The following is a 24,478-nucleotide window of genomic DNA, read 5'->3' on the forward strand; positions in this document are numbered from 1 at the left end:
CATGTGTTTAGCTAGTTTAAACTCGTTTTGTGCCTTTGCCTTTCTGATTTTGTCTCTACTTACTTGTGTTATTCGTTTATATTCATCTGTTGTAATTTGACCTAATTTCTACTTTTTGTTGGACTCTTTTTTGAGTTCCAGATAATTGAAGATCTCCTGGTTAAGCAAGGGTGGTCTCTTGCCATACTTGACTTGATCTAATCACATGGGGTTGAAGAGTTCCTCAACTCCTCCTCCACTAACTTAAATCACACCTGTTTGCACTAGCTCTAAATTTAGGCATAGTGTGTCAAAATCCCAATATAAAATGGTCAGGGGAACCAAGCAGCATAGAATAAATGCAGAATTTTCCTTGAAGTAAATCATAACTCCAAAATTTAATGGCCTGCAAAAAACGTGAGATTTTCCTTTGCGACAACTTATACCTAAAATAAGCCAATAATATTTATCCAAATTACTTGTAAATTAAGTTATTCACATCTTTGCTTCATATTTGGTATCACATGATGCCATTTTCATAAATTTTGAACAAATCACAGCCCTTTGTGATTCAGTTATGTTGTTTCTAAAAGTTATTTACCTATGCACACATGTATAGAAAAGAATCATTAAAGAATCAACGTTATTTTACCATGAGTCATTTCCGCCCATATGAGAGAAAGAGGCAAGGGTTTTTTTATGACTAAAAGTCTTGTAACGCCAAAACTGTGATTACACTTATGACTTATATGCAAACTGAAGTTTCAAATTATATCCATTAATTTTATATTCATGTGTCATGCTTTCATAGTCACAGCATTTCATTTCTTAAAAAGACAAAGTAATACACATTTCATTACATAGAAAGTTAGTTTTTATAAATTAAATTTCAACTATTTGTTTAACGAACATAAGATCTTGGTTATGTTTTTGGCTGTTTTCCAAGGAGAGTCTTTGTGGAAAATTGACTGGAAAGCTGAAATGTTGGAGTTCTCTTAAATCTGGTAATGTCAAAGTAAATATATGGCTGAATCTTAAAAATGAATTTAAGTCTTTATACATCAGGGAGTGGGCATAAGACACCTACTTAACAGTGGGTACTATTTTCTTTTAGGCCCTGATCCTGCAAAGATTCATGCAAGTGCTTAAACTTTATGCACTATGCACTATCCCTGGGCAGCTAATGGGACTACCTCACAGCGTACAAAGTCAAGCATGTGTGTACATCTTTGCCACATCAATACTTAAGTAAGGGCTGCTAATTTTGATGTGCATAGGTCATCTGATTTTTAACTTTTGAAAGCAATATATGAATGTATTCGATTTTAAAGACAAACATACCTTAATTCCAGGAGATCCTGGAAGTCCCTGGAAAATAAATACTTAAAATGTATTATTTTTTCTCATACACATTATCAGTATTATACAATTTTTAATAACATTTAAAATGTCAAAATCAGAGTGGAAAGAATGAATTATGTATCAAAATGTTTACTTACTATTCTCCCATCCAATCCAGGTAAACCTGGAGGACCAACAGGACCTATTTCACCCTAAAGAGAACAGAGAAATTGACTTTGTGTAGGAAACACATTAATATTAAAAAAAATATATGTACAAGGAAATTGTTAAAAATGTAAATGTCACCTTTGTGCCATTGCAACCTGGGATACCAGGTGGACCTGGTGGGCCATCTTGTCCAGGGATGCCCTACCAATAGGAGAAAGCAGAAAAGTAATAAATGCTATATTAATCCTCAACTGGTGTCACTAGTAAAACCGTGGGGTTCTTTGTAAATAAAGGTATGCTTCATACATACAGGAAGACCTGGGTTTCCTGGATATCCTGATGAACCTGGTGGGCCCTGTAATTAATGAACATATATTAAAAATTATAAAGCGAAGACATCAAAATTACCCAATAAAATACAAAATTATGGGCCTGATCTAATTATGGACATTTTAGAGCTGATCAAAATATCTGGAAAACTTTCCCTGAAAATTTTGTTGCAAAGACTTTTCATCAAAATTTCAATCACTCTATTGCAGTGGTGGGCAACCTGCGGGCCGCATGCAGCCCATCAGGGTAATCTGATTGCAGGCCACGATACATTTTGCTAATGTTGACCGTCCACAGGTATGGCCCTCTACAGCTCTCAGTGGCCACAGTTCGCTGTTCCCGGCCAAGGGGAGCTGCAGGAAGCGGCGGCCAGCACGTCCCTATGGCCCACTGCTTTCTGCAACTCCCACTGGCCGGGAACAGCGAACCACAGCCACTGGAAGCTGCGGGGGGCCACGCCTGCGGACAGTCAACATCAGCAAAATGTATCGCAGCCCACAATCAGATTACCTTGATTGGCCGCAGGTTGCCCACCACTCCTCTATAGGCAAGGTGAAAAATAATACTAAAAACAAATCCACAAAAGTATTGATTTTTTTCCAAAACATGTTGAAAAATCCTTGATCAGCTCCATTTCCATTGTGTTCAATGGGAATTAGATCAGAACTGAAATGCACAGTCAATTCTGCTAAGGAGTAGATATTTTGTACATTTGCCACTGTAATTCATAATATGAAATCTACAGCAATCTCCTTTTTACGTTAAAACAGGATGCTACCATACTGCTGTAGATACTTCTCTGTCTTACATAAGCCATGACCAATTCACCAATTTAATTTTTATTGCTCAGAAAAATCACAGTGTTGAAATGCTTATACTATTTTTCTCAAATACTTTGCAAGTTTAACAAATCAGCATTTTGTCCAGGCCTGTCCTTTTCATGCTACTAACTTATTTAGTCTTCCAGTGATTCTAATGTGGGTGTTGGGGAGCAGGAAAGACAAATGTAGTTGTTTTAGATTGGGGTAAGTAATTTAATTCCAAAAGTTGTAGCATTATTAAATGCCCAGTCTACTAGTACTGCTAGTGGTGACCACATGTACAGTTGGTATATGTTCACCCAAATTAGTCAACACAGTGCCCCTGGGTGTGTCTGTCATTAACAGTGGGGTTGAGTTTAAGACCTCTGAGTCTAACAGTGTAAGCTGCTAGTGCCTGAGCTACAGCTATTAACTCAAAGGCTATAGCTGACTCAACTTCTGTGTGGTCTAACCATGAGAGGGCACTAAAGAGCCATAGTAGGTAAGCCTATTTGAGACTATGTGCAAGAAAGCCGTGGGTATACAAAATGTCACAGGAAATACAACATTTCAAGTTCTCTTTCATTATTATTATATCATTAATTTAGAGTGTCCCAAAGGAGCTAGGCACCTCACAAAACTAATAAAGACATAGCCAATGCCCTTGCAAGTATACAAGCTAAAATGAACATGACAGATGAAAGGGTCAAATGCACAGCTTAGGAAAGGAAGAAGCACAAGAGAGTGACATCAATAAGTTCACAGCGATACTCAGAAAGGGCCTGGTTCAGCACTACTGAAGTCAATGGATATTTTGCCTTTGACTTTAATGGTTGCAGGATTGAGCCCCCTGCCATACACATATATTAATGTTTCTGTTAAACACAAGTTAAGTGTGTGTCTCCTGTCCTCCCTGCTCACTTCCTATAGGAGAGACAGCAGAAGTGATTTTTTTAAGGAGACTTTTAAAGTAGGTGAGAGAGGTGACTTGGTGAACAAGCTTAAGGAGGGGTTTCCAAGTATAACAGAGCATGGGAAAAGGCAACCTTTGGAAGAGAGGGAAACATGAAGACTGTCAAGACCAGTATAAATGGTAGAGTAATAAGGACCAGGTAGGTAATGTAAGAGGACATAGGCAGGGGCAGCATGCTACAGACCCTTGAAGGCAAGCGCAAGAATTTTGAAATTAACAGGCAGCCATTGACTAACTTAAAGAGGGGGCTGACATTATCTTGCACTTGGCAAAGAGCAAACATATCTGGAAAAATTAAGCTAACCATTAAGACTTAAAAATCTTAACCTACATTCTTCAAAATTATTAAAACTAAATGTAAGCAGATACTCACCCTTGTTCCTTTTGTTCCTGGTAGCCCTGGTTCTCCAGTATCACCCTGTAAGAAAAATGGAATATATTGGTCTTTCACAGCGACAAGGATTTAGGGAAATCTTCCCATTTAAGTATTAAATGCACTCTACCTTAATTCCTGGTGGCCCAGGTGGACCTTCGGGTCCTTGCATTCCAGGAAACCCAATTACACCTTGTAGGCCAGGCAAACCTCTTTCACCCTGTAAAGAAAAAGAACACTTCAACCTTAGTAAAATTAGTTCTGCTGCTTCAAACTACCAATATTCCCATAGACAAAGTTGGTGAGGTAATGTCTTTTATGGGACCAACTTCACTCACCTTGTCTCTCTAATATCCTGGGACGGACACAGCTACAACAACACTACATACAATACTATACTATCCCTGGTAAAGCTGAGACAGCTGCCAATAGATAGTAGATTACAGATTATATCTAGATGGAGTTAAAACATCTTAGTTTGGTATTTAATAGAGAAATCTAACAGCTATAAAATTGATGTTAACGTGTATAGAAACGTGTTTCAATGAAGGGAGAACAAAGGAAGCAGAGGCACACAGAAGATTTCAGAGTAACAACCGTGTCAATCTGTATTCGCAAAAAGAAAAGGAGTACTTGTGGCACCTTAGAGACTAACAAATTTATTTGAGCAGAAGCTTTTTTGAGCTACAGCTCACTTCATTGGATGCACTGTATTTTCCACTGAATGCATCCGATGAAGTGAGCTGTAGCTCACGAAAGCTTATGCTCAAATAAATTTGTTAGTCTTTAAGGTGCCACAAGTACTCCTTTTCTTTTTACAGATAGAAGAGTAATTTGTGTATTTTAAACAAGAAAACACATTTGTCTCAGTCTTCCTGAGCAAAGTTCTACATGATGATTCATGGTACCACAGGCATGACTATCCACCATGGGTGCTGCACAGTCCCTCTGCAACTTTTCCTCCATTATGATCTTTTTAGGAGTCGCTGCACTCCTACACAGCTGCCAATAAGTCTAGTAGTAAATTACATACCTCTGAACTGTAAATATAAGATGACAAGTGGCAAATGGGAAAGGCTGCATTATGAACTACCATTCTGACTCCTCTTGTTTATTCCAGCAGCTTTCATGAGGCTAGACTCTGTCAGTTATATATAGCTTTGGAGAAGTTTGGGATAAAATTCCTTCCCAGGTGGCTCAGTGAACAGACTGCACCATCTATTAGAGTCTTCTTTCCATCTCTCTGGGCCAAAAGAGTGATTTTCAAGATCTTCGTGCTGAAAAGTATCCTTCTCCTATAGATATCCATATTTATTTAAATCAGATAATTCTTTTGTTAGCAGCTAGAAAACTAAATCTATTCCACATTATGCATTAATCTTGTAGCTACTTAATGCTCACTAACTTAGAGCTCCATATGAAACCAGCAAGAGTTTTGCATGCACTGAACAAGGATTATTATTTTTTAGTTTTATTACAGTAGCATCTAGAGGTTGAGAATGTGGCTTTAATATGCTAGACACTGTACTCAGAAATTTAAAAATACAGTCCCAGGCTTCAGGAGTTCAGCAATCCAAGCACACCAGACAGTCAAAAGGTAAGGGAAAAGGAAATAACACAAGCAGCATGAGCTGAGTGATGATTGACTGATATCATGTGAGTTGTACTGTTTTGTTTTGTTTTTTTGTGGGGTGGAGTTAGGGTTTTTTTAATTATTTGGGTGTGGGTTTTGTTAGGATGGCATTAGCTACACGGAAAGACAAAGGAAGGGTGAGGGGACATAGAAAAGGGAGTACAAGGGGGGGCAGGGCAGGGGAGAAGAGGGAGGGAGGGAGGAACAGAGAAAGAAAGAGGGGCATAGGAAGGCATGTGGAGTGAGGCTGAGGTGAAAGGAATGTGAGGGAAGGGGCAGGAGTGGGCTGAAGCAAATAGCCAGTCAGCAGAGAATCTCCTAAGTAAAAATGGTAAAAAGCTGCCTGATGTTCCATCAGTGCCTAAGCATCTCTGCTAAGTCTCCTTTTGTGTCTGCTCCTGCTGGCTTGGGTTTCTCTAGACTGGCTCCTTCTTGGAATTTCCTTTCTTTCCCAAGCCCACATGTCTCTGGGGAAGTGGCATCCTAAAGCCTCCAGAGGCATCTGCCATGCACATTTCTATGTCCAGGGGGTGCTGGTGGAAGTGGGGCTTCACACAGTCACAGACATACTACCTCCATGCAGCACTGGGGGAAATCACTCAAAAGGAGGTGGGGCAATCCCCCAACACACTGCCAAGAAATGATCAAAATGGGGTTTACCCCTGAAGAAAATTTGAATTTTTTGGCATACATTTAAATGTAGAAATTTTTTGTCTGAACACCAAAATATGATTTGGCAATGCTCCCACTGTGCCTCCTGGGAGTATTAGTTTGGGGGCCTTATGCTTTCATTGGCTACTATGGACTGGATTCCCTGGCTGGACTACATCTCCCATGCTGCATTATGCTCTAATAAATTTGTTAGTCTCTAAGGTGCCACAAGTACTCCTTTTCTTTTTGCGAATACAGACTAACACGGCTGCTACTCTGAAACCTGTCATGCTGCATTAGTGTCTCTCCCCCTTTGGAGAGGCAAGGCACTGCATTATGGGAGTCTCTGACCATGGTTTATCATGGGACATGAGACTCCACCTCAGCATTTCCAAATTGAAATATTTGGAGTTTGGGACAAATATTTTGTTTTTTTGACAAAATAATACTTTTCCATGGAAAGACAGCACTGTTCCCCCCATCCCCCAAACTAATTTAGTCAAAAAACTAATTTTTGTCAAAAATATTTTTTCTGTTGCTTAAATGGCATGACTACTACAACACATCATGTTGATCCCAGCATGTTTGCTTAAGAATACTAAAATCCCAGGCAATGTAAAAGACCACAACAAAAGAAAACACAAAGTAATTAAGAAACATATTTCTGAATCTGCAGTAAAAAAGATATAAAATTCTAACTATACAATTGATTTAAAAAACATGTTAAGGAAGAATATACCAGGATCCAGGAAGAGGCATCTGACTAAATGTGGATGTAATTATTCTAAAATCTGGAGTATATCAGAAATGCTAAATGGATTACTGAGGTACATAAACCCCATGTTTTGGCTGGCTTGTTGCACTGCAGTAGCAAGTACATCTACAAAGAACAGATGTTACCTCATTTACAAGCAGGATTTTACAATGAATCCTGGACACTTGCTCCTGTGACCTGCTGGGAGACGAATTAGGGATACAGAAGACACTAAAACAGATATCAACACAGTTGTCCACTGCTCCAGGAAAGTACAACATGTGCAAGTGAAGAGAAAAAATGACCTTCAGTAGATGTACGTAATGTAACTAATGCTTTTCATTTAAGGTTCTCAAAGAATTTTACAAACTGAATGCATCATAACACCCTTGTGAGATGGGAAAATATTATATCACTCATTCTACATATGGGTAAAATTGAAGCACTGAATGATTATGGGCCGGATTCTCATCTACATGTGCTGGCAACGTAAAGGGGCCTCAAAGTAGATGTAAATAACTCAGTTTAAGGCCAAAGTCTCTTCATGCTGCCAGAGCGGTTTAAATGGGACCTTACAGTAAATGAAAATCAGATCCTAAGTAAATTGCTCTAGCACACCCAGAGCTATTTGTTATTTCGCCATCTGCCCGGAGTAAGGAGCAGCATGTAGCTGTATCAGGGTTGCCAGGCGTCTGGTTTTCGAACAGAACGCCCGGTCGAAAAGGGACGCTGACCGGGCCATTAAAAGTCTGCTCGAGGGCGCAGTGGGGCTAAGGCAGGCTTCTTGCCTGCCGTGGCTCTACACGGCTCCCGGAAGAAGCCGGCAGGTCCCCTGTGGCCCCTAAGCACAGGGGCGGCCAGGGAGACTCCATGTGCTGGCCCCACCCTGAGAGCCAGCTCTGCAGCTCCCATTGGCTGGGAACCAGAGCCCCCACCCCTGCCACACTCCAAACCCCTCAGCCCGGAGCCCACTCCTGCACCACAAACTCCTCATCCCTGATCCCACACCAGATCCTGTGCCCCCAGTCAGAGCCCTCACCCCCTCCTGCACCCCTGCCCCTGCCCCAGCTTCGAACCCTGTCCTGCACTCAAATTTCCTCCCAGAGCCCCCAGCCCAGAGCCCCCTTCCTGCACTCCAAACCCCTCATCCCTCACCCCACCCCAGAGTCACCACCCCCAACTGGAGCCCTCACCCCCTCCAGACCCCAACCCTGTGCCCCAGCCCTGACTCCCTCCCACACCCCAAACCCCTCATCCTTGGCCCCAACCTAGAGCCTGCATCTCCAGCTGGAGTCCTCACCCCCTCCCGCACCCAATCACCCTTCCCCAGCCAAGTGAAAATGAGTGAGGGTGGGGGAGAGCAAGCGACAGAGAAAGGGGGGATGGAGTAAGTGGGGGCAGGGCTTCTGAAAAGGGACGTGGCCTCAGGGTGGGGGCAGGGCAAGGACAGGGTAAGGATGTTCGATTTTCTGCAATCAGAAAGTTGGCAACCCTAAGCTGTGTTGAGAAGAAGAGAATTTCAATCCCAGTTTCTCCTCTGATCCCCCTGCTCACGGAGCATGGGAATAAGTTACTTTACCTCTCTTTTGGGAGCAAGTTATTGCCTGCTCTGCACCTGGCTGTTTAATCTAGCAGGCAGATAGGAGGAGAGGGGCCAGGGCTCTTGGCTCTCTCTGTCTCTTGCCTGCCCACTTTCTTGCAGAGTAGCTTCCTCTCCTATTTTTCCCCCTCTCCCCACCATGGCTGGAGTCAAAATCTGACCAGGATCAAGCAGACTTTTAAGGGAGCCTTATTCCCCTGTGCAGCCACGGAAAGGCTGGCAATCTAGTCCCCAGTGAGTCAATGGCAGAGTCAGGAATGGAAACCAGGTGTCTTGGCTTCCAGTCTCCTTCACCTACTCATTTGATTACAGACGATGCCAATACATTCACTCTGGTTTAACAGAACCTTGGCCTCAATAGGACCAACATTTAGTAACTGATAATAAATTTATCCTGGGAACTGGAGCAAGAAAAACTGACACAAATAAACATCCCCACACAAATAAACATCCCCACTACAGAAGCTGGCGAGCATCAGTAAACTGCTGCTGTCCCAGTTATTTTTGAAGAATTCAGATCTCCAGTGGTGATGCACAAAGAATACAAGAATCTGAGTGTAAGGGCTATACAGTGCAGTCATTCCAGTTCCAACTTATGCAGCTGCAAAATCTTGGAAAGTAACTCTGAGTTGACTTCTCCTACTTAAAATTGGATTCATAGGATTCAGAAATTAAAACAGATGTAACCAACACCCCTTAGTCATCTTCACCTCTACTGATTCCATGTAAATTGTAGGAAAATACAAAAGAAGAATTCATTATGATGAATTCAGCTAGTGTGATAAACACTATGCTTCTACAGTGGTGCAGCTGAAAAATAGGTACTTATTAAATGTTGCATGAAATTGTCTGTTGAGATTGCTCTTTATGGTCCAGCTCTTGCACAATGCATCAAGTGTCCTTACAATACTGTCAAACATAGAAATTAAAAATTAAAAACAAATTGACAGCTTTCTAGTGAGAAGTAAACATGTTCACAATATAGCCACATAGGTTGATCTTCTCACTGGCACTAACCCTTCCAAATTAGCCATGAAATACTGTTTCACACATGGAACAACTGCAGATCATTATTCAAGACAGTCACATGCAATTAGTATTTTCAAAATTTTTGCTCCAATACATTTGGTGCAGAGAGTGGAAAATAATCAACATTAGATTTTAAATTATGTTTCCTACCTTTCAAGATGAAGACACTGGACAAAAAGATACTTGGACTCAAGTGACTGGGAACAAAGATATAGGCCAAACTTTTCAGAAACAGGAACCTAGGATCTTAGTTAGGAACTTAAATCTAGATTTGGGCACTTAAGGGTGGGATTTTTTAAACCCCCCTAAGGGACTTAGAAGCACAAGTCCCAGTTACTTCACACTTGTGCTCACACGCTTTAGGAGCTTTTGAAAAATCCCACTCTTAGGTACCTACATAAGGACTTTAGGCTATTTTTGACAATTCCGGCCTTACGGAAGAAATTGAAAGCCTGTTATAATTGATCCCTAGAATAAGTGTGGCCCCAGTGGCTGCGTGCAGCCACCAGGGACTTCATGTTCAACCACCATGACTTTTCGGGGGTCATGTGGCTACCATGTGGCTATACACACTTTTGTTACAACCAACTTTTTAAAAAAATGGATATAGTTAGTGATAACTGTATATATGTTGTGTAAATTCAGAGTACCTATTATTCTTTACATTGAAAAGATTTGTTTTTTATTGATGACACTTTCAAATAACCACAGGACTAGATTGTCACTAATATAATATTTTAACTCTCAAAACTACAGCCACTACAAATTTGCTGTGGCATTTGAGCAGCCACACCAAAAATTCATTTGAGAACCACTGCCCAGAGTGGCTGTAACAAGTTCTGAATTATCACTTTCCTGTTGTCTGATATTTTGAAGTTTTTTTAAACAAAATATTAAACCTTGACAGGGGAAAGATAAAATGGCACTTGACCAACAGAAAGAACAGAAGTAGTATGTGAAAAATGTGACATTTTAAATTTAACAACATTTACATAGCATCTTTCATCCAGGAGGATAGCAAAGAGGTTGACAAATTTAGGCCCCAAGTAACATCAGGGGTTCTCACAATACATTTTTTGGTGGCCTCAAACTCTTGCTGGTTGCCATGCTGATAATTTTTCCTAAAATAATTGTTTTTCCTTAAGTTATTTAAATAAATATGTACATATACATGTCCAAATCACTGTAATTTATTTATGTAGGGTTTTTTCAGACTCAGTAATAAAAATAATTTACTGTTGTCTTTATTCTTTACTGAACCTAAACAGAATAGAAACACAAATAAGGTGATTTGCATGTTCTTGTCTTTTTGTTGTTGTTTCTTTAGCTTTTTTTGGTTGCACTTTTTTTCCTTCTAAGACTTGGTAGCTGGTAAGTCTTCTGCTGTGAAAAGCGATATTGGCATGTTTGTTAACACCACTTTTCATAGCAGACTTACTCAGCCCCAGCAAGCCCTGGGACAAATTAAGTCCTGGATGGGGAGGTGGACAGGGAGGCAGTGGGGCCCAGGGACAATAGCAGGGGTGGTGAGCCTGGAGCTGGAGCCTGGAACCAGAGCCTGCCACCACATGGACAGAGCTCGAAGCCCCGTGGTCAAAGCCTGCCTCCCTTACCCCTGGGAAAGTGGGGAATTCACCAGTTGCCTGTACCTCCAGAGTTTGTGTCTCTGCAGGGGGGCAGGGACCTATCTGCTGGTGGCCATGGGAGAGGGGCCACTGCTTCCCCTCCCCCTCCCCCCATCACAACCCAGATGGCTATGGCCACAAGAAAAGGCCCTGGTGGCCGCATTTGAGAAACACTGGCATAGATGCTCTATTGTGGACCTCTATGGAGTCCAATTGGCTGCACTGAATTCCTCATACATTCAGGATAGGGCCCACAAAATGTAGGCCAAGTTCTATATGCAACCCCATTCAAGTAACTCATTATCTTTCTGTTATTTACTGTTGTCTCTCACCCTTCCCTATCCCTACTTTTTATTCCATACTTCTATGTCTTGCATTTGGCTATTTTGTAATGGGACCATTCATAATCTACTGATAGATTAGAATAAATTGACAAATGAATATGAACCAGGTGTGTTTCACTCCCCACCATGTTTTTACCCAGGCTTCTCCAGTTCACCATTGTTTTGCTGCCCCAACTCCCTGGTTCCCGCATGATATTCTTCTGTTCAGTGACCACATGAGATCGAGCCACAAATTTTGGAATATCTCTGGCTTTGGTGGCTTTTGTCAAAAATTACAATATGATTGTATGAGTAATAAGTACTTTATTAATATCAAAGGGCCTGTGTTAGTGTTAAAATTCTACCATTTGGATCATTTTTGTTCTGATAACTAAGAGTGCTCAAATTTAATCTCTTTTAGATGAATAAAACCTATGTTCTAAAATATTAAATGCTAAAGTCAAGGTTCTGGCGTCTCCTACTAAGGTGATGGAAAGAGTACTTACTGGAGGTCAGGAGTGATATTAATATCCATACCTACTAATTCCTGAATTCACAATAAATCTATGTCTACCATAGAATATTTTTTTAAAATCCTCTTTCACATCACCGAGAAGGATAATTCTAAAGCAGTGGTTTTCAACCTTTTTTCATTCGCAGACCCGTAAAAAATTTCAAATGGATGTGCAGACCACTTTGCAAATCTTAGACATATTCTGTGGACCTCTTTAGGGGACTGCGGACCACTGGCTGAAAACCAACGGTCTACAGGATTACAATATTTAAATGACTTCTCAAGCAACCACTTCATTTTTCGATTTTCAATTTTATCAGGAGAGCTGCTACCGCCTGCAATTACTGTGCCCCAGGTCATGCAGCTATTCCCTGGGTGAGCACTTACTTGTGCAAGTCAGTCCCATTTTCTTCAGTGAGGGTAATGTCATGAATAAGGGCTAACCAGGGAAAGGAAAGTCTCTCAAATCTGGCCCTATACAGTCACAGTAGATGCTGAAAATTAGCAAGTTAAACAAATATTTGAGTTTTATGGAGAGATGTTAGTAGCTCCAACTTAAGTACGACTAATGTCATTCCATTCTAAGCCGTTCTCTCTCTCTCTCACCCACCCACAAACACACACACACACTTTCCCAGAAACTAAACCAATCTGCCTGAAACATCACAGATTTGTATGCATGCCAAGAGAACATTTTTTTCTTGAAAGTTATATGCAAAACTGATTACGCGGTTTTAAGGTGAGGATTAAAAAAAAGCCACAGAACAAGTGACTTCTTTGACCATTATTTTTCCTAATTTTTCTCTCTTCTAATTCCATTTTTAGGAAAATATTGGCTTTGGTGAGGATGAGTTTTGGGTTTAGATAGAAATATGTAGTTATTAAAAATTTCAAACCTACATTATGAATCCTGAAGATTTAATGTATCACCATAATTCTGCACAGCCCCAGTGGATCTTGCAAAATCTACATAGTTGCAATAGGGTGTTGCAAAGTGAAGATGGCCTCAGTATGGACTTCTCAGACCCACATGTGAGCAGAATTTGGCCCTGGGTTTTGGTGTTCTGTAGAGGTAACCACAAATACTCTAGTGATTTGATAATCTTTAGTCTAAATACTTTTAGGTGGCAGACCAGTACAATCGCTAGTATGTTATATTATGTGATCTGGCCTCATTTCTGAAATATTCACCTTCAAGTCATTGGGCTTCATTCTCCACCTTGTTAAGCCTATTTTACATCATTGCAATACCACTGGTTTGGAGTTACACTGACAAAGAACAGATGTAATGGAGCAGAGAGTCAAGCCCAATTTGTAGATGCAAATTAGTGGAATCTGTATTTCTTTTTTTAACCACAAGAGGGAGGATTAGTACTGAACATCTTTCCAGATTAAAAATAAATAAAATAAAGCTCATTTGCTTGTCCTTAATTACACTTGTCATTTCCAATAGTTTATCATAAATAAATTTACTCAAAGAATTAATTATTTCTATTGTTATATATTTACAAAGCAAGCACTATTGAAAAAAATTAAATCTTTGTAGCATTACAATGTTTAAACCAGGGGTCGGCAACCTTCGGCACATGGCCCATCCGGGTAATCCGCTGGCGGTCTGTGAGACATTTTGTTTACATTGACCATCCACAGGCACAGTCCCCCGCAGCTCCCAGTGGCCACGGTTCGCCATTCCCAGCCAATGGGAGCTGCGGGAAGTGGCGCAGGCCACAGGGACGTGCTGGCTGCTGCTTTGTGCAGCTCCCATTGTCCAGGAATGGTGAACCATGGCTACTGGGAGCTGCGGGGCGCCATGCCTGTGGACGGTCAATGTTAACAAAATGTTTCACAGTCCGCCAGTGGATTACCCTGATGGGCCGCGTGCCAAAGGTTGCCAACCCCTGGTTTAGACTGCATGCTCTCCAGAATTGGAATTTAGCTACCTTAAGTACCATCTACAGTTATGGAATTGTGTAAGTAGCACATAATAAATTATACAAACACTGTTGTTAAGGGTATACAGAGCGCACACATAGGAGCTCCGTACAGATCTTGGATAACACATGTGCTTTGGGGCACAGCCCTTCCCATCTTAGGGATTGGCAAAATCTTTTCTCCTCCCTGACAGGAGGATTCTGAGGAACTGGTACAAGAAAAATCTGGTCTCAGCATTTTTGGTTTGGCCAAGCTAAAATTAGCAGAGGACTTGCTGGGAGGGAGTAAAGAAAGAGTCTTTATAGCACTTTTGCAACTCTCCGGTCCTGGGGCTGGCTAGGTCAGCAGTTGGCACAGCATAAAGCCTCATGGCTGCTCTAAATTACACCGGGATTACTATCACATCAAGGGGTTGTTCTGACTATCCATGGTTGCTGAAGAATAGAGGTATTCTTGCTATACCCTCTCTGCCAGAGGCCATTTGAGATTGGCATAAACCCACTATGCTGTCTCTGCACTACTTGGGGATTCCTCAGGTAGCCAGTTAAAATGGCTTTCGGGCTCCACTGGACTTCCAAAACATTGCAAAGCATCCAGCTCGTAGTGGGTCACACAGTTTCATAGATTTTAAGGCTAGCAGGGACCCCATTATGCTCATCTAGTCTGACTTGCTGCAGAACACAGACATGGTCTTTCACACAGAGAATTATTTTTTCCTACTATGTACATGAACTCTACCAAGCCTACTAAATATGGTTATCCTAGCCATCTGGGAAAAACAGCAGAGTTACAGCAAATGATCCTAAACCTCCAATAATGAGTCAAATCAGGATGAAGATATAATTACAGTGCTGTTCTTTTTGACATATGTATTAACAGTTCAGGCCTAAACCATGTTTGGGGTCCTTGATTAGAAACTTGAACCAGGGAGCCCCATCACATAGACTAGAGTGACCTTGAAGAGTGGGACAAGCTTAGAGAACATGGGCAATAGAAAAGTTTGAGGGGAAAAGGTGACAGTGGTATGAAAAAGAAAATTGCATCAGCTGAAGACAAGTTAAAAGAAAGGGTGTTAATTTCCACTCAAGATCATCTACTGAGTTTGTTAGCTTTGAGTAATTCTTCCTTTAGTTTACTGCACATTGTGTTAAACCACTTAATGTTAAAAGGTCCTGTAAATATGGGTAAAATGCTCCACACCCTTCCTTCTTAATTACTGAACATTATTTAGGGTTTGTCTGGATTTGTCATAGCTTAAATATTCATCATATTCCAAAGACAAAAAGCAGAAAAACATTTTATACTTTTAGTTTGTTTTTATGAAGACTCTAGACCTGAATGAAATGTGACTTTATATGCGAGTTTCATATTCTTGCCAATGATTTGTCATGAGCATATTTATAAAAAATAATCTCTACCATAAATAGTAAAATCATGGACTACTGGTCCTAGACAGTACAGACTGCAATGAGTTGTCACAAAGTAGTATTTGAATAGATATTGCTGTTCTAGATAACACTTTTTTTTTCCTCTCAGGCTTGGGTGAAATGCCATTTTATGCTACTTTTTAAAGTTGTACAACCACAAGGTAGCTTCCTGATATAGTTACAGCAAATACTCTGGTTTTTCAACGTTGAAATACCACAAAGCAAATTGCATTGTGCCTCAAACCTTAAAGAGTGCCTAAAGTTTCATCTATAGTTAATGTTAACCCAAGCAGAAGCTGTTGAATATTTTGTTTCAAGTCAAACCAAATGTTTGCATTTTGGAAAATTTTAATAAAAGCAAAAAGGCTAATGTCACAAAAAATAGAGGTGGTGGTGGTACCACATGCCTTACACCCAACAGCCCAGTTGTTAGGGCACTCACATGGGATACAGAAAACCCAGGTTCAAATCTCTGCTCTAGAACAGGGACTTGAATCAGGTCTCCCCGCTAAGTGCCCTAATTATTGGCTGTTCAGAGTGGAACTCGCTCAGTCTTTCCAGTTGAAGCTGTCCCCCTTTTTATAAAAAAAATAATATTCATTGGTTCAGGGACTGGAACCTATTTGTCCTCTCTTCCGAGTGGGTGGTCTCACTATCTTTTTCTGGCCAAATGACTATTCAAGTATTTTATACAAAGTGGAACAGCTTCAACATGACAGATGTAGAGAGACCCATTTCAGAATCCCTAAAAGTGTGATTAAGGAATTCACTCAGGAGAGAGGAGCCCTGGGTTCAAATCGCTGCTCTAACATGGGTTTACTACCTCCCAACTGAGTACTTTAGCCACCAAGCTATTGTTATAAGGGAGAACACTACCTTCCCCTCCTTCAGTTTTGTGAATAATACTTAAATCTGTGAGTCTACTCCACAAAATTTAAATGTTTCATATTCATAATGTCAAAATATGAAAAAAAAACTTTTTTAAATTCAGATGAAATGATTCACTGAAATTTACATGAATTCACGAAGTGTTTTGCTTGACCAGAATCTGCATTTTCAGTGATTTTTTTTTAGACTTTTCCTGATCCCATACTTTATTGACAAGTTCGGTGATTTCATTGACAGCCTCATCATTACAAGTTTTCACTCTTTCCCCAGTGACTTGGTCTTCACATGCAGTTTTTTTATTGCATTTTTTCATTTCTTTCTTTGGGATATGAGATGTTACAATGTCTAGTTTGGGGTTTTTAATCTTTGTTAATATCAATAGTTTCTTATATTGTTAGTTTTTTAGCAACTCTTAGAGCTCCCCCCGTTGTTCTTTTCCATTGTTTAGGCCTTTCCTGTTTTATCCTTAACAAGCCCTCCGGATGGTATAAACTCGCCAGTTAGAATCCTGTTGAGTTGAAAAAGTATTTTACAGTCACTTCTTTCAGCAGCTGCTTCAGTTTCTTTGGCAATGTTACCTCTGTATTTCCTCTCTTCTCTTCTAATGCTGATTTTTATTTTTTTCTATTTTATTAAACAAACATTTTTGCTCCTTCATTTTCTGAACGTGTTTTTGAGGCATTGCTGTCTGCTTTGATTTGTTTCCTTTCTTTCACACAGTTCCACGTATCTTCACGTATTCAGACTTTAGGTTTGCTTGTCTAGAAACCAAACCATTACTGTGCCATCTATGATACTGTCATTGTGAAAGAGTGTCCATCCTACAGGACTCACAGGGGTTAAAGTGGCCAGATAGGCCAGTTAACTCCACATTCTGCAGCTGGAGGAGGAGCCAGAAGCTAATTGAAAGCGGGCTCAGCTGGGCAGGAACAGGTTGGGCCTATAAAGCCAGGTAGCTGACAACAGAAAAGGGCTGTGGGTGAGAAAGGGCAGTCACTCCCTGGGAAGAAAGAAAAGGAGTACTTGTGGCACCTTAGAGACTAACAAATTTATTTCAGCATAAGCTTTCGTGAGCTACACTTCACTTCATCGGATGCATTCGGTGGAAAATACAGTGGGGAGATTTATATACACACACAGAGAACATGAAACAATGGGTTTTATCATACACACTGTAAGGAGAGTGAGCACTTAAGATGAGCTGTTATCAGCAGGAAGGAGGGGGGGAAGGAGGAAAACCTTTTGTAGTGATAATCAAGGTGGGCCATTTCCAGCAGTTAACAAGAACGTCTGAGGAACAGTGGGGGTGGGGTGGGGGGAGAAATACCATGGGGAAATAGTTTTACTTTATGTAATGACTCATCTACTCCCAGTCTTTATTCAAGCCTAAGTTAATTTTGCAGTTTGCAAATTAATTCCAATTCAGCAGTCTCTAGTTGGAGTCTGTTTTTGAAGTTTTTTTGTTGAAGGATAGCCACCCTCAGGTCTGTAATCGAATGACCGGAGAGATTGAAGTGTTCTCCAATTGGTTTTTGAATGTTATAATTCTTGACGTCTGATTTGTGTCCATTTATTCTTTTACGTAGAGACTGTCCAGTTTGACCAATGTACATGGCAGAGGGGCATTGCTGGCACATGATGGCATATATCACATTGGTAGATGCGCAGGTGAACGAGCCTCTGATAGTGTGGCTGATGTGATTAGGCCCTATGATGGTGTCCCCTGAATAGATATATGGACAGAACGGCCGTTGGCAACGGGCTTTGTTGCAAGGATAGGTTCCTGGGTTAGTGATTCTGTTGTGTGGTGTGTGGTTGCTGGTGAGTATTTGCTTCAGGTTGGGGGGCTGTCTGTAAGCAAGGACTGGTCTGTCTCCCAAGATCTGCGAGAGTGATGGGTCGTCCTTCAGGATAGGTTGTAGATCTTTGATGATGCGTTGGAGAGGTTTTAGTTGGGGGCTGAAGGTGATGGCTAGTGGTGTTCTGTTCTTTTCTTTGTTGGGCCTGTCCTGTAGTAGGTGACTTCTGGGTACTCTTCTGGCTCTGTCAATCTGTTTCTTCACTTCAGCAGGTGGGTATTGTAGTTGTAAGAATGCTTGATAGAGATCTTGTAGGTGTTTGTCTCTGTCTGAGGGGTTGGAGCAAATGCGATTATATCTTAGAGCTTGGCTGTAGACAATGGATCCTGTGGTGTGATCTGGATGAAAGCTAGAGGCATGTAGGTAGGAATAGCGGTCAGTAGATTTCCGATATAGGGTGGTGTTTATGTGACCATCGCATATTAGCACCATAGTGTCCAGGAAGTGGATCTCTTGTGTGGACTGGTCCAGGCTGAGGTTGATGGTGGGATGGAAATTATTGAAATCCTGGTGGAATTCCTCAAGGGCTTCTTTTCCATGGGTCCAGATGATGAAGATGTCATCAATGTAGCGCAAGTAGAATAGGGGCATTAGGGGACGAGAGCTGAGGAAGCATTGTTCTAAGTCAGCCATAAAAATGTTGGCATACTGTGGGGCCATGCGGGTACCCATCGCAGTGCCGCTGATTTGAAGGTATACATTGTCCCCAAATGTGAAATAGTTATGGGTGAGGACAAAGTCACAAAGTTCAGCCACCAGGTTAGCCATGACATTATCGGGGATAGAGTTCCTGACGGCTTGTAGTCCATCTTTGTGTGGAATGTTGGTGTAGAGGGCTTCTACATCCATAGTGGCTAGGATGGTGTTTTTAGGAAGATCACCGATGGATTGTAGTTTCCTCAGGAAGTCAGGGTGTCTCGAAGATAGCTGGGAGTGCTGGTAGCATAGGGCCTGAGGAGGGAGTCTACATAGCCAGACAATCCTGCTGACGGGTGCCAATGCCTGAGATGATGGGGTGTCCAGGATTTCCAGGTTTATGGATCTTGGGTAGCAGATAGAATACCCCAGGTCAGGGTTCCCTGGGAAGAGGGAAGAGGGTTCTGGGAGCTGGTACAGAGAAGGGGAACAAGACTGGTAGGAAGCAGTCCAGGGAAGAAGCAGTAAGGGTAGAGAAAGGAAGCCCAGAACTGCTGAGCTGAGGGTCCGTGGACTGAAACCCAGAGAAGAGGGCAGGCCTAGGTTCCCCTACCAGCCACTCAGGGCATGGCAAAGAACTGAGACAGCGAATGGGAAGACTGCCTACAACTGCTGATGGACTGAACCCTGGAAGGGGGAACACTGAGTGACCTAGCCAGAGAGCTAAGTAGACGTGAAGAAGATGACGATGTTGTGGGTCCTGGAGCAAAAGGAGCTGCAGACCAGAGACAGAGCGATGACATGCAAACAGTGGAAGGGGATCTTGACCTCAAGAGAGAATCCCCAGAGTGACTAGGAGGAGGCGCCAGCCAGCAGTGAGTGGTGCACCCCATGACAGTCATACAAAAAGGACCATGACATATCAAGGTTGACTTTTTATGGTGGATTTAAGTCTTGAGGCACCTGAAATATATGACAGATATGGCAATTTCCTGCAATACCATGACAAACCTCATTGAATTAAGTTAAATGTTACTGAATTAAGTTTAAGTATCTTAGGAGTTCATTTTATTAAAATTGCAACTGTTTATGCATTATTGTGGGATTGTATGTAACATCTCGGGGTGTGGGGGAGGGAAGGGAGAATATGCTAATGTAAATCCTGGGAAGTGTTACGAGATTCAAAGATCTCTTTTAAACAATGTACCTCCCACTCTTCCCCACTGGGTTATGCCAAAAATCCTGCATTTTGAAACTTTGCCCAGAGGAGAGGACCTCTGATGGTCACTTGTTACATGGAGGACAAGATCAGACTCCCAAACTCTATAAAGGAGTGATTAACAGATTCACAAGTGCATAGGTACTGGAACTAGGCTTGAAGTGGTTTTAATCATATACAGGGCTGACAGTTTGGTTCAATGGCAGTCAGCACCTCCACTATACAAATTATTCCAGCACGACTGCACAAGTGTGCTTGTTCTGAGGCAAGAGGGTTATGGACTTGTAACCACAGAAAAAAAACATTGGAGGGGTTTGAAGGACTGATCACTGGCCAGAGCCTTTGTTGGAGTTGGGGTGATATTTGCTAAGCTTATTAGTATACATATGTGACCAGGTGGCTAGAAAGGCCACACTCAGAATACCACACTCAGGACAGACTGCAAGAAATAGGGCAGACAATCTCCAAGCTGGTGATTTATTCTATAATAAGATTCACCTAGACAGTAACAAAATAGTTTCTGTAGCACCACACTGGCTAACCAGAAGCCAAACACAGTCCCCTTTAGGCATTCCAGCCCTTGGGTCCCATCCAAATAAACAGGTCTAATATGGTGAGGGGTTATTGAAAACCTAATTCCCCATATGTGAGGTTCTTGCTAATCCCAGAGAATCAGATACATACCCTCAGGTCAATACACATTTCAGATCTTACCCAAATATCATGTTGTCTGCAACCCTTAGTAAAATAACTAAAGGTTTATTAATTAAAGAAAAGGAGAGATATAAATAGTTATATACATGCAAATGATTGCAAAGTCCTTATATCATGAATTCTTTCCTGGATGTCTGGCTGGTGAGTCTTGCCCACATGCTCAGAGTTTAGCTAATCACCATATTTGGGGTCAGGAAGGAATTTTCCTCCAGGGCAGATTGGCAGAGGCCGTGGGGATTTTTCACCTTCCTCTGCAGCGTGGGGCACAAGTCACTTGCTGGAGGATTCTCTGCACCTTGAAGTCTTTAAACCATATTTGAGGACTTCAATAGCTCAGACATAGGTTAGGGGTTTATTACAGGATGAGGTGGGTGAGATTCTGTGGCCTGTGTTGTGCAGGAGGTCAGACTAAAGGATCATAATGGTCCCTTCTGACCTTAAAGTCTATGACTCTCAAAGTCTATGTTTGTAGCAGCGATGGAATAGACTGCTGGCTTGTAAAGTCTCTCTGGTCCTCAGTCCACAGTTCAAGATGCTCCTTTTAGTTGTAAATCTATAGTCCAGAGAATTAGGGCATGAAAGCAGCAAAATGGAGATATCTCAGGTGTCTTTTATATCCTTTGCCAGGTGCCTGGAAATTTCCTGTCCCAAACAGAGCCCCTGTGTGTGGAAAGTTACTGGCCCAAGATGGAATCCAGAATCACATGAGCATACGTCCCTACATGGTTTGCTGAATCACAGAGAGTGGCTATTGGCCCCTTTCTGTATGAGAAATCCTCAGGAAGAGCTGCCTGGGTGGGATGAGTTTCTTCTATAGCCCATTGTGAGATTGGAGAGTCCTTAATGGCCCATAAACACATAGCTGTCTAGCCTTGATGTAAATTTATCTGGAGGGTATCACCCAGAAATACAACATAGGTTTAAGATACAAGTACATAGCCAATATTCATAACTTCAGATACACAGATGATATATGGACATAACCAGAACAATCTATCAAGTATGATTAAAACTTTTCCATTGACACCTTACGTGATACACTTTGTACAAGATTTATAGTAATTGTATAACAGTGGTAATATCAATTATATAAACGGTCATCCTTAATCATACAGCATCACAGCATGTAGGTTTTCATTATTTTTAATGTTTTCTCTGCAAAGCTTTCACTTTAAGAATAAATGTGCTCATTTAGAAAAAGCTGTGTGATAACTTATAACTATGGGCAGTTAAGCTGTTTACAGCCTCTGACGAGAAGGTAAAAGCAGGCCTGCTTAGGCAGTCTGTCTTGCTGGGGAATTCACAGTGTAGGCAGGGAACTGTGCAGTCTGGAAAATCTCCGGTCAGGAGAAATAGAAATTAATGTCTCTGACCAGGAGGGTGATGGCTGGGGAGCAAGAAACCTAAGAGTATGTGCCCTTGCTGGGCTACAGAGGGGGAATACGGGGTGCAGGGGCCCTCAACTGTGACAATACATTCTTCAGTTCAATTTGAAATTGCTGCTGTAATGTCTTATCTGATGGCCTTTTGCTGCCAATTTTCTTGGTGCTTTTGTGTTTAGCTTTGATCTTTTGTCTTGCCACACACAAACTGTGGTCACTTCAAATGTCAGTTCCTCTGTATGCTCTGAAGTTCCAGAGAACTGATTAAGTTTCCTTTTAATACATAGACAGTGAATCTGATTCCTGATTGTTCTGGGGAATTCTAAGTTAATTAATGGATATCTTTAAGTTAATTAATGGATAATTTTCCCCAATTATGAGCCCTGATAGCAGGCATAGTTCTACTAGTTGTTTGCCATTCTGATGTTTGGAACTAAGGTTGAGCTTACCCATTGCTTTCTCCACTCTATTGTTGTCATCCCCAGTCTTGGCACTGAAGTCCCTTATTACTGAGCAGATGTCATGCTTAGGAATATTGTCCATTTGAGTTTGTAGACAACTGTAGAATTGATCATTGATCTCATCACTGTAGTTGTCTGGTGGTGCATAACATTGTATAAATATCATTTTTACGTATTGTGCATGAAACCTACCTTGGAACAATCAGTTATTTGGCTCCCACTCTATGAGCGATTTTTCTACTTTGGAAGTCAATTAATATTACTCTCTGTGTGTGGTAACCATTTCACCTCTGCAAATATATTATGACTTTATTTTCATTTTAGAATAGTTTTCTATCTATTTCTGGCCATCGATATTCACTTATTACAAGAATTTCACATTTATGTTTCTCCATATTTTTCATTACCAGCAATGCTTTTTTTTTGTTGCTGCAGCTATTGTTCTACCATTCCATAGTTAGTTTTACCATTAGTAAAGAACTTCTCAGTGCTTCCAGCACTTTGGCATGCTGTTTGCAGTAATGTCTACTAGTTATGTTTCTATATTTTTTTTAAAAGGTTGAAGCTTGGTTGTTGGCATATCCTCAACCCGTAAACTGAAAGGCCAATAGACTGCTTTTCCTCTGGTTCCTATCTTTTGACCAGTCTAACGTGGGTGACCCTATCAGGAGTTAAAACTCCCATTGGCATAGCTCACGTGCCATTAGAACACACCTTGTCAAGGGGCAGTCCCCAGGGAAGGCTTTTAGCCTGTTATACATGGAACTCTACTGCAAACTAGTGCACAACACTGTGAAATCCTTCTCTAAACAGAGGGCACAAACAAGGACTATGTACCACTGAAGTCCCATATATAGGGCTTAAGTGGACCTTAAATGATGTATAGGCCTCCTCTGCAAAGGGATGAATTTCACCCAAAACTCCATAATGAAAAATTATTGCTTCATGCATTGAAAAATGGTTTTAAGGAAGGAGTGATGAAGTATAGACTTTCTTTTTCCTTGCTGATTCTCTTGCCAGTATGATAATCCATGGCAAATCTGTCATGTACACTATTTCCATTGAAACGGAAAACAGAAAAACTTCTGACAAAGTCTTTGAATTAGATGCAAGTAGACAAAGGAAAAAGAGAAATTTCTATGAAGCTCAACTATCCAGCTGTTGGAGTTGTCCTGATGCTATAAACATACATGAAATGCCAGAATGTGTTAGTACTACCCACTTAGTACTTTATTGGGATCATACACAGTAGTAACTTTTTGACGGGAACCACTCTCTGATGTACCAAATTTTAATTTTATTGCCACTGACTTTATTTAACTAGCTTCAGAATGGAAGAAAAGGAGGGATAATTTTTTCTTCTTCTAAGGAAAGAAGTGCTCTGGAGTACCTAGGATTACATGAGAAGTATAAGATTTTGAGGGAGGAAAAAGACATGAGGCAGAAATAGAGCAAGAGAAAAGAGTAAATGCTTTCTGGAATCTACATCGTGAAGTGGAAAAATAAGCATGCGTCTGACAAGCAAAAACAACCGTACTTGCAAAAACAACTGTGACTTGGTTCTACCAAATGTGTCATTACCATCTTTTCTTTTTCTCTTCTTTATTTTCCCCAATTCTGTGGCCAAAAAGCAATAGAAATAAAACTCAAGGAGATTACAGTATTACTTTGGTTTATTTAATGCTGGTTGTTTATACCCAGATTATCTCTTGTGCACAGTACTGTGGAGAAAATGTAATGAGAGACAGAGGATAGAGGTGTTTGCTGCAATTAATCAATCTCCCTGCGTGGGAATCTGGCATTTTATCTGAGCATCAGTTATAATAGCTAACTTGGTCTCACTTACATGAGATCACCAGCAAACAGC

At 41.1% G+C, this 24,478-nt stretch overlaps 1 protein-coding gene across 1 annotated transcript in view; it reads right to left on the minus strand.

The window, feature by feature from the left end:
* Positions 1 to 24,478, minus strand: part of COL4A1 (collagen type IV alpha 1 chain) — a 227,669-nt gene that overhangs the window by 109,097 nt on the left and 94,094 nt on the right. The window contains 6 exon segments of the mRNA XM_038392118.2: positions 1,321 to 1,347; positions 1,479 to 1,532; positions 1,627 to 1,689; positions 1,799 to 1,843; positions 3,965 to 4,009; positions 4,095 to 4,184. Of these exon segments, the coding sequence (XP_038248046.1) occupies positions 1,321 to 1,347; positions 1,479 to 1,532; positions 1,627 to 1,689; positions 1,799 to 1,843; positions 3,965 to 4,009; positions 4,095 to 4,184 (324 nt within the window).

The sequence above is a fragment of the Dermochelys coriacea genome, chromosome 1 (genome assembly GCF_009764565.3).
Source record: "Dermochelys coriacea isolate rDerCor1 chromosome 1, rDerCor1.pri.v4, whole genome shotgun sequence".
Lineage (NCBI taxonomy): Eukaryota > Metazoa > Chordata > Testudines > Dermochelyidae > Dermochelys > Dermochelys coriacea.